General features: G+C 36.6%; 1 protein-coding gene across 3 annotated transcripts in view; it reads left to right on the forward strand.

Moving 5' to 3' along the window:
• Positions 1-14,849, forward strand: part of LOC138335272 (uncharacterized) — a 51,545-nt gene extending 36,696 nt beyond the window's left edge. For all 3 annotated transcript variants that reach the window (XM_069284281.1, XM_069284282.1, XM_069284283.1), the window contains exons 4-11: positions 3,983-4,132; positions 4,773-4,965; positions 5,361-6,299; positions 7,593-7,868; positions 8,479-8,661; positions 9,144-9,232; positions 10,014-10,154; positions 10,422-14,849. In XM_069284281.1, the coding sequence (XP_069140382.1) occupies positions 3,983-4,132; positions 4,773-4,965; positions 5,361-6,299; positions 7,593-7,868; positions 8,479-8,661; positions 9,144-9,232; positions 10,014-10,154; positions 10,422-12,150 (3,700 nt within the window). In that variant the 3' untranslated portion in view covers positions 12,151-14,849. The remainder of the gene's footprint in view (positions 1-3,982; positions 4,133-4,772; positions 4,966-5,360; positions 6,300-7,592; positions 7,869-8,478; positions 8,662-9,143; positions 9,233-10,013; positions 10,155-10,421) is intronic.
• Positions 14,850-18,025: the final 3,176 nt, after the last annotated feature.

Genomic DNA, 18,025 nt, shown 5'->3' on the forward strand with positions numbered 1-18,025 from the left:
TTCATTCTGGTATACAGTTGTCAGATTGACTGCCAAGACTACAGGACCATACAGTAACACCACAGAGAGTTTGACCTCTAAGACCTATTAGGGGCAACTCACTCTAAAACAAATATTCTGTATTTATATATTACAGAGTTATCTGTCCTTGTGGGTAGGTATTGATTGTGACGTCATGTATTTGTGAGTGCAACGTGATACTTCACTGAGAAAAATTGCACTCGCAAAATAATTATATAACAATCGATACATACCCTCAAGGGAGCTAACTCTGTAATATGCAAAGACAGCATAACACATTACACATGATTATTATAATAAACATAAGTTTGGTAAATCACTGCTAATATCATTCATTGTTAGTAGATTTTCAGCATCAAGTTGTATCATTTTATGGCAAAACACTTTCAAACCTCGATAGATCCTACATTATGGAGGTATGTAGTGTTTCTGATTTCTGAATGAGCATTTAAAAATTTGTTAGGAAGTACTTGTTCTAATATTCTTTCTTGCTCATGAAGAAAACATGAGATTTGTGGAATGTTTTTAGCTGATCATACGTCAACTGTCTAATACTCCTGTTCTACCATGTTTGTCCAAATATATGGCCTTGACATTCATACCAGGTCATATAGATGTGATGTCAGTCCTTTAACATAGTTTGATATCAATTGGGCAATTACTTACCTTTACAGTAAAACATGTTTTCAATGAATAAATGGCTATTACATTGTGAATTTCGTTCCCCATCAAAGTCCATATAAGATGTCTGTATTACGAACTATGCTTATAACAAACTGATTTTTTTGGTCCCCAGGGGTTCGTTATAACCATGTTTTACTGTAGATGCTTTTGTTGGTCCCCAGGGGTTCGTTATAACCATGTTTTACTGTAGATGCTTTTGTTGGTCCCCAGGGGTTCGTTATAACCATGTTTTACTGTAGATGCTTTTGTTGGTCCCCAGGGGTTCGTTATAACCATGTTTTACTGTAGATGCTTTTGTTGGTCCCCAGGGGTTCGTTATACCATGTTTACCATCCCAGGGTGTTACATGTTTACTGTAGATGTTTGTTGGTCCCAGGTTGTTATAACCATGTTTACTGTGTTTTGTCCCCAGGGGTTCGTTATAACCATGTTTTACTGTAGATGATTTTGTTGGTCCCCAGGGGTTCGTTATAACCATGTTTTACTGTAGATGATTTTGTTGTCCCCTGTTATAACCATGTTTACTGTAGATGTTTGTTGGTCCCCAGGGTTCGTTATAACCATGTTTTACTGTAGATGTTGGTCCCCATGGTTGTCCCAGGGTTCGTTATAACCATGTTTTACTGTAGATGCTTTTGTTGGTCCCCAGGGGTTCGTTATAACCATGTTTTACTGTAGATGCTTTTGTTGGTCCCCAGGGGTTCGTTATAACCATGTTTTACTGTAGATGATTTTGTTGGTCCCCAGGGGTTTGTTATAACCATGTTTTACTGTAGATGCTTTTGTTGGTCCCCAGGGGTTCGTTATAACCATGTTTTACTGTAGATGATTTTGTTGGTCCCCAGGGGTTCGTTATAACCATGTTTTACTGTAGATGCTTTTGTTGGTCCCCAGGGGTTCGTTATAACCATGTTTTACTGTAGATGATTTTGTTGGTCCCCAGGGGTTCGTTATAACCATGTTTTACTGTAGATGATTTTGTTGGTCCCCAGGGGTTTGTTATAACCATGTTTTACTGTAGATGATTTTGTTGGTCCCCAGGGGTTTGTTATAACCATGTTTTACTGTAGATTTTTGTTGGTCCCCAGGGGTTCGTTATAACCATGTTTTACTGTAGATGTTTTGTTGGTCCCCAGGGTTGTTTAACCATGTTTTACTGTAGATGATTTTGTTGGTCCCCAGGGGTTCGTTATAACCATGTTTTACTGTAGATGATTTTGTTGGTCCCCAGGGGTTCGTTATAACCATGTTTTACTGTAGATTTTGTTGGTCCCCAGGGTCGTTATAACCATGTTTTACTGTAGATGATTTTGTTGGTCCCCAGGGGTTCGTTATAACCATGTTTTACTGTAGATGTTTTGTTGGTCCCAGGGGTTCGTTATAACCATGTTTTACTTAGTGAATTTTGTTGGTCCCCAGGGGTTCGTTATAACCATGTTTTACTGTAGATGATTTTGTTGGTCCCCAGGGGTTCGTTATAACCATGTTTTACTGTAGATGATTTTGTTGGTCCCCAGGGGTTTGTTATAACCATGTTTTACTGTAGATGCTTTTGTTGGTCCCCAGGGGTTTGTTATAACCATGTTTTACTGTAGATGCTTTTGTTGGTCCCCAGGGGTTCGTTATAACCATGTTTTACTGTAGATGCTTTTGTTGGTCCCCAGGGGTTTGTTATAACCATGTTTTACTGTAGATGCTTTTGTTGGTCCCCAGGGGTTCGTTATAACCATGTTTTACTGTAGATGCTTTGTTGGTCCCCAGGGGTTCGTTATAACCATGTTTTACTGTAGATGTTTTGTTGGTCCCCAGGGTTGTTATAACCATGTTTTACTGTAGATTTTGTTGGTCCCAGGGGTTTGTTTAACCATGTTTTACTGTAGATGTTTGTTGGTCCCAGGGGTTGTTTAACTGTTTTACTGTAGATGTTGTTGGTCCCCAGGGGTTCGTTATAACCATGTTTTACTGTAGATGATTTTGTTGGTCCCCAGGGGTTTGTTTAACCATGTTTTACTGTAGATGATTTTGTTGGTCCCCAGGGGTTCGTTATAACCATGTTTTACTGTAGATGATTTTGTTGGTCCCCAGGGGTTCGTTATAACCATGTTTTACTGTAGATGTTTTGTTGGTCCCCAGGGTTCGTATAACCTGTTTTACTGTAATGTTTGTGGTCCCAGGTTGTATAACCATGTTTTACTGTAGATGCTTTTGTTGGTCTCCAGAGGTTCGTTATAAATGTGATTTACTGTAAATGTATTACTCGAATTAAACTACAATTTGGACTCAACAATAGATCAAATGACAATTTAGAATAGATTTACCATTTTCAAATTATAAAAAAAAAATGATAATTCAAGTTGTGTTGTAGTCTACTATAGCTTAAATTTACTGAATGTTCCTTACATAAGTGTGTATCAAAACCATGGTGCTGAGTGTTAAGTACTTGATAGGAGAGGCTGTGTACAGACCTTGTGTATATTAAGATGAGAGACTGCAATCTCAGATCTTCAAAGACGTCTTTGATAATCAGATGTGTGATAAAAAAATTAATAGTTATGGCGATCATGTAGTAAAACTGTATATATATATATATATATGTAAACATAGAAGCTTTCCCTTATAGTAAAACCTAAAGGTTGTAAGACACACTGCTACAGGAAGTCAGAGAAACAGCAACTCTTATCAACGCACCTACTTACAGAAAGTTTATTGGAATGGATGAAATAGTTCTGAGCAACTTGGTCTTGTGCAGCACTAGGCTTTATCAAATAAAATCTTGTTTGACATGTAATTATACTAGAGAAGAGGTTAGAATGTGAACTTGAAATATGTATATGATGTTCATATCAAGATGATTGTGAAAATATGCATGTATTTATATCCTAGCTACAGCTAGCAGATGTAAGGATTTAAGCCCATTAATAGAAACAGATTGAAATGAAAGAGGTTCATGTTAATTTAAGAAATTGTTGTCATTGTTCAACGATAAAAGATATTAACATTCGTTAGATAAAGGGAAAATCTAGATGTCATTTTTTGTAATATAGTCATTTCACTTTAAATCCAATGTTTTGTTTTCGCATCATTGCAACATTAACTTGTTCTTGAACAATATCCATTTGTTTTATAATTATGCAATGACCACTATATTCAAATTGAATTTATATTTCAACATCACAATGGAAAAATGTTCTAAACATCCTAAGAGAATATGCCGTACTAATAATTTACGTGGAAATAAGAACTTGAATATGATATTTCATGTTTTAAATCTTTGTAGAGTTATTTTCCGATGGATGACTTGCCGGAATATGCATACATTGAACTTCAGGGATGTGCCCAACCCAGCCAAGGGTTCACCGGAGGAAGTTCTGCTGTCTTTCAAAAACAAGAAAGGGACATACGCCAGGATCTTCGAAACCATGTGCGGGTAAGGAATCCTTTTATAAATTTCTTTTTCTTTTTCTTAAATATAAGAGCCGAGGAATGAAGAAGAAAAGAAAAAGAAAAATTAATTTTGGAGATATGGTAAATAGAATTCAATTAAAGTGAACTATTTAATGTAATGAGCTATATGTAATTTCATATCTTTGCATTGATATCATTTTGGTATCATTAGTTATCGCTTGTGGAAAAAGTGACGAAAAAATATGAAACCTGATACAAATTGTACATATTAGTTGCTAAATTTTGTAGGAAGAAAATCTCCCAACCTCCTCTCTGATACATACTAATTTGTGGGAGAAATGTTCTTACATTTCTAGATTGCTAATAGTAATGCACAGGCATACCATTTTCTCACCTGAATTTCATGTCAAGAAATTTTTACAAGAAATTCACCTGGAATTGACCAGAAACTGGTCAATTTCATGTCAAATTTCAAGCTATATTAAAGGTTATCTTACTTGTACATCATTCTTTCTGTTTTTTTCAAAGGTATTTAAGTACACGGAAATTACCTTGATCTTGAATATGAAAAATAGTAAAATCAACTAATTTTCATTTACATGTACTAGTTACGTAGGTACATGACTTACATTTGTACATCGTAATTTCCTTATGTGCTTTAGGTATGCAGGATTGTACTGTGCTGTACTGACTGGGTACGCCAAAGGACTGGACTACCACCCAGGGGACAAGTTTAAGGGGGCCGAGTATAACCATAGCTGGAACGCTTGCTTCATCGACGGAAACTGGTACCTCGTCGATTCTCACTGGGCCACACGCTATCTCATCTCAGAAAGAAATTCTCAAGAAAACTTGGTAAGTGAAGAACTGGGGAGGAAGGTATGTGTATAATAAAATGATACCATTTTCTTCATTTCATTTTAGAATATTTTATTGTAACATGTTAACACCAAGGGAATGAGGAAATAGGCAATGCCTATATTAGTCCTTTCTATAACTCTATAGCATTGTGGTTGAATATAATTTCACTTTAAACAGTTTGGTTTCATTCAATGTTTTTATGTGGATAGGAAACAGGGGAGATAACTTTACCTTCTTTTACCTTTTAAAACTTCTGTAATGAATTTACAAAATATTTCTTCATATATCTTTACATATATATATATATTCATAATATTGCAGATATGGATTTTTTCATAGCAAAAGTATTTGAAATATGAGCTTTATCAATCAGTTTGTTTCTGTTACAGGTTTATGAATACGATGACTTTTACTTCATGACTGACCCAGAACAGTTGATCTATAGCCACTGGGCACAGAGAGAACGCTGGCAGCTTCTGTCACAGAGCCTCACTCTTGCTCAGTTTGAGGACCTCCCTCTGGTAAAATCCTACTTCTTCAAGTGTGGCATGTTCTTCATGTCTCATCAGAAGGGAGTTGTGCAGACACAGAACGGTAAAATTGCCATCACTTGTGGATTTGTAAAACCAACAAATTTCACGTACAAGATCGTCATGGCTGAAAATGGAGATGAGATGTATAATAACCACAAGCTCAAGAATTATGCTCTGCAAGAGACACAGAACAACCAGGCAACGTTTGTCCTTCGTGCTCCCAAGGCTGGAAGTTTCTATCTGACCATTTTTGCTCAGCTCTTGACTGGGGACATCGGCGTAAAGAATGTCTTCACCGCATCTGCAGAATATAAGGTTGTAGCCGACACAGCAGCCCATGATGCCACGCCTTTGCCCAACTGTTCGGACAGTAACTGGGGTCCCGGGGTACCCGTCAGTCAACTTGGCCTTGTACCCAGCCAGAAAGACGCCGTCATCTCCACCACAGATGGAAATGTCGCCTTCAGCTTCAGAAAGACAAAGCCAACCTTCATCCTTTGTAAACTGCGCCATCCTGGGATGGGAGATGAAGCCCTGGAGAGATGTATTTCTGAAACTGAGATGGGAGACGAGATCCATGTCTCGGCCACTCTCCCACGACAAGGTGAATATGGTCTGGAGATCTACGGAAACGACCCGTCTAAAGATGGTGACACGTACACACACATTTGCCAGTACTTCGTTCACTATGCACAGCCGGAGGAACAGGCCACAGCTTTCTACCAGGAGGCCCCGCAGAGGCGTACAGTCCCTAACGCTCATCAGGCAACTGTGTCCTATGTCAACCCCAACCAGGTATGGTCTACTGTTGTTTCTGTACATATTCATGTGGTATATATCCATAGAATGATTCATTTGATAATGGTAATTTGCTAAATATATTTTAGATTACCTTGGTAAAGTATCAAACCACAGTGAAACCCAAGTCTATACACTCAATCTAAGTTGTATCCACTTTCATAATTAGAGACAAGAGCTAATGGAATCTTATATGGGTCTGTCAAGTGGACAGGGATATCTCAACCCAAGTGATTTTAGTTTGTCATTGAAAGGCTTGCCGAGTGTTGACCAGCCAAAACCTTAATTAGGGTTGAGATATCCCTGTCCGCTTGGCAGATACATGTTTGATTATTTCTCTCTTAAATATTTAAAAGATAAAATTTAAAAAAAAATCAGTTGTTTCAAGTATTTCCATAGTGCCATCATCAAAGGAATGTAGTTATGTGTCAAAATGAATGATGTCATTGATAATGTACACCAGGGTTACGCCTCATGTGTTAATTACATCACATACTTAACTAGGGCGTGTGAGTTGTCTAACATGATTTCCCTTTGTGTAAAACAGAGCTGTCTTTCTCCAGCAGCGACCATGAGATATCCAATGAAGTATGTGAGAAATGGATGTGTTACAGATATTTCTGATTTATTAGAAATTAGAAAGGCTGTGTGCATGTTATAGTTTAAAATACAACGACTGAACAGTTTTTGTTGCTGATTTTTAAAGTTTTATTAAACGCGTCAATGAGACAGTCTAGCAATGGTTTGAGTCATATAGGTGGTGTTCTAGTCAGGAACTAAAATTAATTAAATACAGTGAAAGTTAATACAAAGTCACATTCTGATATCTAAGAAGGGATTTTAAATGTTTTGTAAACATTGCAGTAATATGTTAAGTGGAGATTTACGATGGGGATTTTGTTCGACAGGATCAATTGTATGAGGAAGCTTTGTAACATCTAAGTGTTTTATTGTCGTCTGCCCCGTCGATCCCTGTTGACACTAGATAAGACATACAAAGGCAATCATATCCTGGCCATTTATCCTTGTCAGCATACAAAGATATTCAAGTCTGGTGTGCATGGCCACCCTACGGTTTACATGGCCATCTTAATTACATTTAAACTTAATCTTGTCAAATTGTGTATTACAAATACAGGTATCAAAGTATTCATGATCATAAAGTATTTTATCAATTAAAAATTATCTAAAAATTAGTTCTGAGCTTTAAATTTTAATAGATGTTTCAGGATGACTGGAAGTAAGTTTATAGGTTTTTTATGATGACCGTTGTTTGATGAACTTTTACAGCTTGCCCAGAATGTGTCTAATATGAATATTGGTGGTCAGAACGAGATCGACCTGGACAGCTTACCTGCTCCACCACCGGAGTTTCTACAGCAACAGTACCTGTACGGTACCGTCCCCGACAGCCGACAGCAGGGACACTACCCAGGCATGTCCCAACCCCATGCTCAGAACCAGCCCGGGGGTCAGGCTGCCTTCACCCCAGGGGCAGGAAATGTCATTCTACCCCCCACTCAACAAAAGGCTGTCATCAACATTCCTCCCAGCCAGCCCATCATGGTGAGTACAGTGGATGGACATACAGGGGCAGTATCTGGTGCCTGTTTGCAGGTTTAACCTGGCTGATTTGGGCTAAATTACATTAGATAGCATACAGAAAGACTAAGTATTGAAAATTACTCCCTGAAATTGCAATTATAACCTCCTTTCCTTAAAGATAATGAAACCCTTGGATATGGAGCAGTTCCAAGAAAAAGGTTTGTTGCCAACTGACAAACATTTTGTGATATGTTGATGAAACAAAGTTGTTCACAATTAAATAAGGATTGGACCAAAAGGGATCGATCAAGGTCCTAGGTTGCTTGTGGTAGAGTCTGATACCCGGGTTGGTCAAATATGTAATGGGGTCCTTCTTTACTTATCAGTATTCCAGTTTAAAGAACAATCGTATTTCACTAAATTGATACGTTCAGTGTAGGAAAATTTTGATTGTTATCAAATATTACAGTAAAACTTAAGCTCATTTGTATTTCTTTGCATATCCTATCTTCTATGTATCTGACAGGTACACCTTGAAGTGACCTGCCTGTTAATGAAATATTATTGAGACTGAATTTGAAATGTTTGCTTGTTTTCTTGGAAATTTGAACTTGATTCTCTTTTGCTTCAGGTTGAGAAGCGATCAGTGGGCCAGGAGCCGCCCTCAGCCCCCCAGGAGTTTAAGTTGATCCCAGTAAAGATGGAGACTGAGGAGGGACCCCCACCAGCCCCTGCAGCCAGTGCCCAACAGAAACCAAGTCTGGAGAACATTGATCGCCAGGTCTTACATACAGTGGATGATCACGCTATACAGGTATGTAACACTTCTATCGACACATTCAGATTCTTACATTGTTTTAACGAGGAGAAAAAGATGTTATAAAGAGAGAGAAAAAGATGTTATAACGAGAGAGAAAAAGATGTTATAACGAGAGAGAAAAACATGTTAATTGTAAAGGGATTTTTTTTATATTTTATCATGCACAAGTATTATTTGGTTTTGGGTCAAATTTACCAGCAGATCCAAAAATTGAAATAAAAAACGATTAAAAAAATAACTCTTTCACCCCTGAATTTCATAATGGACTGGTCCAGTCTTTGATTTAGAAGAGCCTAATTTTTTCTTCAGGGGTGAATGAGTTAATAAATGAATAAAAACTATGATACTAAATATTACCACTGCACTGAGGTATTATTGAAGAATGACTGATAATAATGGCTAAAGGCCTTTTGTGATTGATAAATCTATCCATGATATCACACAATTTACCACGTACATACTTCTGTGGAATCTAGGTATCCAAGAGTGAGCATCCGACATTCAGGGATCTCGTGTGGGATTTGATCTACTCCAAGAACATCACAAATGAAATAGAAAAAGTCAGGTAAGTTTGCATCCTTGCACACCTAAATGACCTCAGCTGTCGATGGGCTGCAAAACTCATACAAACAAACACCACAGAATCATTGATGATGTGATTACATTTGTTATATTTGTCCTGTTTATCTTTACAAAAATCTTAGAAAAGGTCGAGAATATTGAATCTTTCATTCTTGATCTATCACTAAAATATTGTGCATGTTAATCTTTATAGTCAAGCATTGGTAGATTTTGTATTGATTGAATATAAGTTGTATTTTATAAATATCATAAATGTAGAAAAAATTGAAAAAGTGAAGGTGCAGTTATTAGGACCATATTTTGGCTAACATTTCACAAAATTTTTGCAGAGAGTAAAATATTAATCCATTTACAAAAGAAAACAAAGAGAGAAACATACAGAGATTTTATAGTTTCAGTCTGAATTTGAATTGAGGGGAGTGAAATTGTTGCCTCAAAAAAGGGTTTGGGGTACTTATAGGTACAGGGTACTTAAATTATGATAAGCGTGTGCCACTGAAACACATGAACAGTCAAACTTCTATAACTGTGCCAGGACTGTGGTAACCCTAGGAGTTATATATCAGAGTAGTGCAGGTTGTGTACTTTTAAAAATGTGAAGATAAAAATTGGCCTGGACCAAAAAAATCCTAGAATTACAATGTAAGCTGAGGATCTTGATTGCAAATTTTGAATGGACAAGATTCAACTCTGCTAAAATTTGATTATGAAAGGTGTACAGTAATTGAGCCGTTTCTCATCTGCTTCCTCGCAATGTTTTACAGAGTAATCTTCCGATGGCTGGCCACTAAGAATCTGAAGGAGATTGATTTTAACAACGTGGAGAAAGGAAGCCCAGAGGAAGTGTTGATGGGACTGAAAACGGGGAAGACTACATATGCCATGGTTTTTGATACGATGTGCTGGTAGGTTTTTTTAGCGACATATAGGTCAATAAAGTTGTTTCAGTAAAATAGATTGATGACTTTGATATTGGGTTTAAAAGCTGAAGAAATAATAATAATAATAAATATATCCAATTCAAATAATGTTTGAAACAATTATTTATTTTCAAAAAGGTACAATATAAATAGAAATTTTCTGATCACTTTTTGAAATTGAATGAATTGTTATAAAAACATCTAATACTGTAGGTATCATATTATTTATTTAAATTATTTTTGTTTTTCCAGTTACGCCGGTCTGCACTCAAAGATCATCAGCGGCTATGCCAAAGGAGCTGACTACCGTCCGGGACAGAAATTCATGCCTGGTTCTAATCAGCATTCTTGGACCGCCGTCTACATTTACGGGACTTGGTGTCTACTTGATGCTCATTGGGCAGCTCGGCGTATCATCGGTAAACAGGCCCAGGTTGAAGAGTTCCACTACCAACTTGATGAATACTTCTTCCTGCCTGACCCACATCAGCTCATCTACACTCACTTCCCCGACGATCCAAAATGGCAGTTACTTGATCGACCTGTCACCCTGGAAGAATTTGAAAACATGCCTCACATGAAGCCCCAGTTCTTCAAATATGGCCTTGAATTTGTCAGTCATAGGACTGCTGTCATTTATGGCCGAGGAGAAATCAATGTACGTCTGCGTTACCCAGCCCATAAGCTTGTTGCAGCCTTCAACTTCACTATTCAATATGAGAATTCTGAGGAAGAATACAAGGGAGTGAAGTTAAATAGGTACGGCATGCATGAGAGTGTGGGTGGTATCGGGTCATTCAGGCTTCGTCTGCCGGAGAGAGGCTCGTACATTTTGTACATATACGCTAAAGAGGATACGCCGGAGAACACGGACAATGTTTATGCACAGGTGTGTGAATACAAGATCGTACAGGAGGAGGTTTCCTCTCCCCCTCCCCAACCTTTCCCTCCCTGTGCCACACTCCACTGGGGGCCTGGCTCCGCCTTCTTCAAATACGGGCTGGCCACCTACCAGCAAACCGCAAACATCATTACAAGAGAGGGTAAGGTGGAGTTACAGATCCGTATTCCTAGACAGATGCAGTTTATGGCCAAACTCAAGCACATCTCGTACGATGACGCTGAACTGGACTGTTATGTTATGCACAGAATTGTGGGTAATACTGCACATATTACCTGTTCTGTTCCTTCACGTGGAGAGTATGGACTTGAAATTTACGGAAATGATCCCAGTACAGAAGGGAAAACCTTGTTCCATATCGCGCAGTTTCTAGTAGAATGCCATGAGGATGTAAAAACAACCCCGCTCCCCAAATTACCACCGGGTTATCTGGGTTGTCAGTGTAAGTTCAATGAGTTTGGGCTCAGCACCCTCAGTCATCACGATCCAGTCATCCACCTGGATGACAACCAAATAGAGATCCAGTTTGCTTTTACAAATGAGATGCGTGTAACAGCTAACTTGATTAGCGTTGATAAGGAGGAGGACTTCCCAGAATATGTGTTCACGCAGACGCAAGGCTCCGTAATTAGTTTCATGGTAACCATCCCTACGACCGGTTTCTATAAATTACAACTATACGCCATCCCTACCAACGATCCAAGTCAGCAACTGCCTGGCGTCTACAATTATCTCCTCAACTGTCAGAATGCTCCGAAGAAACCTCATCCCTTCCCCAAACAGTATGCCCAATGGAAAGAAGGTTGCTTCATGTGGGATCCGATACGTCTATATAAGGAAATGCTTCAGGGCCAAGAGCGTCTCGCCAACTTCCGTGTCCTCATTCCGAGGGCGGAGGCAGCTGCTATCGTCGTGGATTCAGACTGGACACACCTCACTAGCAACCAACAAGGAATCTGGGAAGGAAAAGTCAGTTTCTTAAATCATTGCAACAAAACGGTCAAAGTCACTTTGAATGCAAATTACGGAGGAGACCGTACTAATTACGCAACGCTTTTAGAATACAATGTTGATGTATAGACACGCTTATGTATTGTATGTATAAACACATACAACATAAACTACCTAATGCAGAACAATTCACTCTCTATTGCTTGGTAAACTTCATCTGCCTTATCGTACCATCTCTTAGAATATACAATTAACTCTACAATGACATTGATCTAAGAGATCCTGTTATATGACCTTTTGAACCCTTCTACTTCCATAAACGATTGTAAGAAGAGATAACATTGTGTTGTCTTCATGGAACCAATTTGTACTAGACCATTCGTTTTGGGAATTCTTATAACTTTGACAAGAGGATAGTGATATGTTTGTGTTTGAGGAAGAAACGAAGTGGACCATTGTGTTTAGATAGACATGTCAAATGGATTTACATCTGGCTTAATATCTTAAAAGGATGACTGATTGATTTCAAACAAATGGAAGTTTCAGGTTTTCTTCTACAAAATTTGTATGATCATTGATATTCCTGCCATGAAAAGTTTAGTATTTCTCTATATAGTCATTGTTATTTGAATAGCTCTTGGATATTTTCAGATTTTTGGAATGGCTTCTTGAAATTATGAGTGCTAAATATTAATTTCAATACAAAAAACACCCTATAATTTTATAATATCCAATATTACATCTAATATTATTTCTTGCTTTGTTAAGAAAGAAATTACTTGTAAAATGTGATAAACTTTGTGTATTTACTCCTGCCATCCAGTGTGCAATCACACAAAGTGCTCCGATATAAAACAGATATACATGCAACAATGCTACAGGAATAGTACATATTATTTGTATTTTATAAGTTTGGTTAATGGCAAAAAAGGTATGTCATGTATGGTCTATAAGTGGAATTTCAATTTACTCCATAATAAGAAAAAAAAGATGTTTACAAAATCATAATTCAGATAAGCTTCAGTTGCATGTATATTTTGCACACTGTCAAAGTTGTCCATCACAAGAATTGTAAAAACAGACTGTGATTAAAGTTTTTCCCTTATATAACAAAAATCTTAAGATGAAGCCATGCATTCGTAATACATAACCCATGCAATATTAAGAATACAGTAAGCGTCCTTCTTATATTGGAGTAAATTATTTGCTTGCTCATTACGATGTATTTTTTCTTATTATTATTTGTATTGTTTAAGTTTGTAGAGGCTTTTTGGTTGGTGTTTTTGTAGAAATCAGGATGTGAAAGTGCTACTTTATTAATGTTATATTAATGGTTACCCGTGTATATGACAAGGTAAAAAGTTGTCATTTTATCATTTGGATACAATCCCAAGGTCATTATATTTTTAGCAGCAATAACATAACTGCAGTTGTTTGATACAAATGTATCGGCTGATGAATAAGACAGCTAAAAATAAAATGATTTTTTGTTTGTCTCTCTTGATGGTAAAGTATCAACATTGTTATTTTCCTGTTTAATTAAGGTTGAAGAAAGGTGTAAAACATTTCTATACATACCGGTAAGTTAGATCCAGTCCAAGAGGGTGTATTTTTGCGCGCAAACTTGTTATCCAAAATTATGCATAATATCCCTTTAACACAAAATGCCTAAAGCTAACTCGAGGTATATTTTGATGTACACTGTACATTGTATTTAAAAGAAAAAAACATCTACTTTGAATTTGTAGCATTTATGATCTTTCACATCCTTCTGGACCAAATTATGTTAATTACTGTCTTTATTACTTGTTCAAAGCTGGTTTATCATATTTTATTTGCAAACCTACACAATTACAATGACATAGATGTACCCTCCTTCTTGTTGTCATCATGATATGGAAATAATGAGGATACCTTAGTAATGGATTCCTATGTTGCTGTTATTATTCTACCTGTCACCTGATGCAAGAAATGTTTCTTTACTGCTACATAAGTGCAGTAACTCCCTGACAATATGTGCCTCTTCAACTTCCTAACTTACTTAAGACGTTGAATTTAATCCCTTTGATGACATATGGTTGAGATACTCATTCTGATCTTCCAGAATTACTTCCCTTGGTTTCACATCAAGGATATGAAGTAACTCTGATGGATCATAATGTTTAATGGTATACTACCTTGTACAATCATGTCCCAGATGAAAAAGAATCCAGCAAATAATACACCATTTGCAATAATGTGTTTTATTGATTTATGATTTCGTCATCTCACTTCCGTCATGCTTAACACCTGAGATCTATGAGGGCAATTTGTAAACTCACTTTGATTGTTTGTGTTAGAACTCTGCTCAAGCTTCATTTCATCGCACTTGATTTAGATGCTAAAATGCTGACAGCCAACATATTTTTAGCATCAATGATTTATCAAATGTCAACTATGTAATCAAAGTTTACATGCAGCATGCAGTTATACAAATGAAAACACATTACCTCAAATTTATGAAATTAAAAAAGTGAAATTTGGTATTCCATATCATAATTAAGATACAATAGGTTATTCACTTGAGGAGGATTGTACATGCATTGTCAGTGATTTAGCATCTAAATCATCTACCCTCCCCCTATATATATTTAAATCAGGGGAGATAACTCTCTTATTGTTTGATTGTATGTCTATTAATACCATGCATAACAAACACACTAGTTTGCCTTTATCTTATATAATATATATATATTCATGTTAGATATTGTTCAAATTCAATTTTTATGCTTTTTACTTATAGTTGTTACACAATGTAGATTAAAAATAAAGCTGTGCTTCTAATATTACTTGTTCTTAAGTTATCTTTGGAAATTGAAATTTTCACACATCGATAGTGATCATGATGGTAACTCATTTCACAAGAGCAAGTGAATTTATGTTATTGAACATTGTCTCAAATTGTCTGTCGCAGCTGTTGCCGTTTTGCCATTTTACTTGATTCATCCTTAACTAAGAATCCCATTATTGTGCCTGTAGCATGCTGGGATGAAGGACTTCCATGTTTGTTCAATTAGATGACACTGACCTTCACTCGTACCAAACAGGCTAAAACTGTCAGTTGTAAATAACTAAGGAGTCAGAAGACTTGATACTGGACCAGTAACATATGCTTCAGTGAAGAGATTTCAAGGTTGATTAAATAGATGACCTTGACCTTCAAGGCATAGAATCAAAGGAAATTAAGGAACAAATGAAGCAAGAACTTCAGTGTTGAAAATGATTTTCTAGAATTCACAAGGATTACCTTGACCTTACAAATCCTGAATTGCAAACTTATCTATTATATATTTTGACTGCGTAAATTGGTGGACATCCAAATTCTGATTAAAACTATAAATACTCATTATCACTTTTTCATAGAGGATCTGACAATATCCCATCGTGTTATGTTGTAGTGATCTAAAGGGTTCAAAGTTGAAATGCACATCTGCCATTTCATGTCTAGTTCAACTGGAAATGTGTTTTCATCACAGTGTCCTTGTATCCATGAAATTATATTGTTTGGTGAAATTACTAGTGACGTGACAACAATTCAGTGTGTTCTGAGAACAATATTCAGAAAGAAATGATTTTATTGGAAAATCAAAAGGGTCAGCAGAACATCAACGTGACCGCATAATGGTTGTCATATCCTCGATAGAACAGGGTAATAATAAAGAACTGTATTTTTAATCGGATTGGTGGAAACCCGTAAAGAAATAAAATCCCTTAAGTACTGGCTATGATTTTTTTTCTTAAGTCACAACTGTAGGTATAACAGTAATCTCAATTTCGCTAGTCAATGGTATCCATACTCTCCCTGAGACCCTTGGCTATCGAAGTTACAGTAACCATTAACCTTGACCTTTACATGAAGATCGAGGTCAAGGATATTATGATTTTCATCACACAGGGTGTTTCAGAAAACATGTCCCGATTTTACTGCTTAACTTATAAAACTTAAACCCAGAAAGGTCGAGATATAAATTGTAGACAATTCAAACATGGATATCCATACATGCAGAAATTAAGTTGGTTAGGAACATAGTAATGAAGCGCTAGAATGCTGGCAATTTACCCGACAGCCAACTTATAAAATAATCTATATGTACCGACAGCGACTTTGACCAGACTTCACAGTTTGGGCATCAAGAAATGAGAATGTACTGTGCATGACTGAAGTTATCATCAATCGTGGGGAAACGGTGGAATCCATTACTAATATAGGCCCTTTTTATCTTCCCTTTGGCCTTTACATAAACCTAAAAGTATAAATAACATTCAAATACATAGTAGTTCCATATTGAAGCATAAAATCATACTTTATTACATTGCTCCATATGAATAGGGCACTTTCAGTGGTTAAAATATAGTAAAGGTATCAATATGATATTGTTTTGTGCTTTGGTCCGTGCATAGATTAGTTAGAACGGTACAAAACGCCAAGTAAACGCCAAGTAAACGCCAAGCATTCGTTTCCGATATGGATGCCTTAGTGTTTTGGTTTCACTTGGCCATAAAGTGGTAGACACTTCTACGAATGCCGGGTGCTAATCTAAGCAACTAGTGAAGACTTGCCGAATCCGTTCCGCTCTCTTGTGTGGAACAATAAAGACAACTTGCACATAACATACAATACACCAAATGCTGGAAGATTCAATTTGAGGCACAAAACGTGATTGCTGGGTGGTCTTTGGATAAAGGTTACACAAGATCCAGGGTCAAATATCGATGTAGATATAGGTGCTGCACTGTAGCAACACCATGAACACTCAACGTCAACGCGAAATGGACGTGAACATGCATATGTTTCATCGAGATACGCGGAATTTTAACGTGAACATACGTGTATATATTCCATCAAAGGATGTGTCCAGAAAAGGTGGAATCAACCGATAAGAAAAAAGTAATATGGTGTTGCAGTATAATGGTGTCAAAAAACAAATCAAAGTGCTCAAAGTACTGCAAATACAATGCAGCAGAAACAGAAAAATAGAATGAAATCAAACGAATTTCCAAAATCAAAATATATAAACCATATTATAAAGACTTTAATATCAATTATTTCAAGAACATTTTCAACTGATCACAGAAAATACATGTTTTGTTTGACATTTTTTCTTAATTAAAGATCCTACATGAAAATTACAAAGAAAAAAAGTCTTCATTAAAATGAGTTTTTTATCCTTAATATACTCTTGTTTCTAATGTTGCACATACACTTATATTGGTAAAACCATGTACATATGAGGACAGCCTTATAAGTTATATTGCCTTTTCCTTAGATCTGTGTTTAACATTCATTTAAAAACATTATTTTAAAGTACACAAAAAGGGCATATGATTAGTTTACTTTAAAACTCTTATGTCTATAAGCCTTAGATAGTAAGTCCAATTTGAATAATCATTAACAGAGATTAAGTAAGTTGGACAGAGGAGTCACCAGCAAGCAACAGTTGACCTAGATGGGCTGTGTATTATATATAACACTCTGTGTATTCTACCTATCAGAAGACAGTCTTCCCATGACTACTGATTGGTTCAAAGGAATATTATCCAATGAATAGGGAATTTATGAAGGGAAGTTTATAAATGAAATGGTTCAAGAGGTCACCACTAGATGTCATTGTAGGGCAAATCCTACTCCGTCCTACACATTAATAGTAAATCGGATAGCATTAATACAAACGCTAGTCGCGTTGTATTAAAAAGAAGTACATACAATTAAAATTATCATACCGATACAATTGATTGACTGGACAAAAGGGGCAAACGAGAATAAGATATTGAATTTGTTTGAAGTAACAGAATCTATCTATATGAATTTGACGAATATCTATACATTTCTTTGTGAAAGTCGGATAAAGGTAGATTACGTACTGGTCCTTGTCCGTATTATAAACGTCTAGGGAATTCGAAGTAATACCCATTTGGCGAAGAATGATAATTATTAAAGATGACCATCAGATGACAGTGTCCAAAA

This window comes from Argopecten irradians, chromosome 11 (genome assembly GCF_041381155.1).
Source record: "Argopecten irradians isolate NY chromosome 11, Ai_NY, whole genome shotgun sequence".
In the NCBI taxonomy this organism is placed as follows: Eukaryota; Metazoa; Mollusca; class Bivalvia; order Pectinida; family Pectinidae; genus Argopecten; species Argopecten irradians.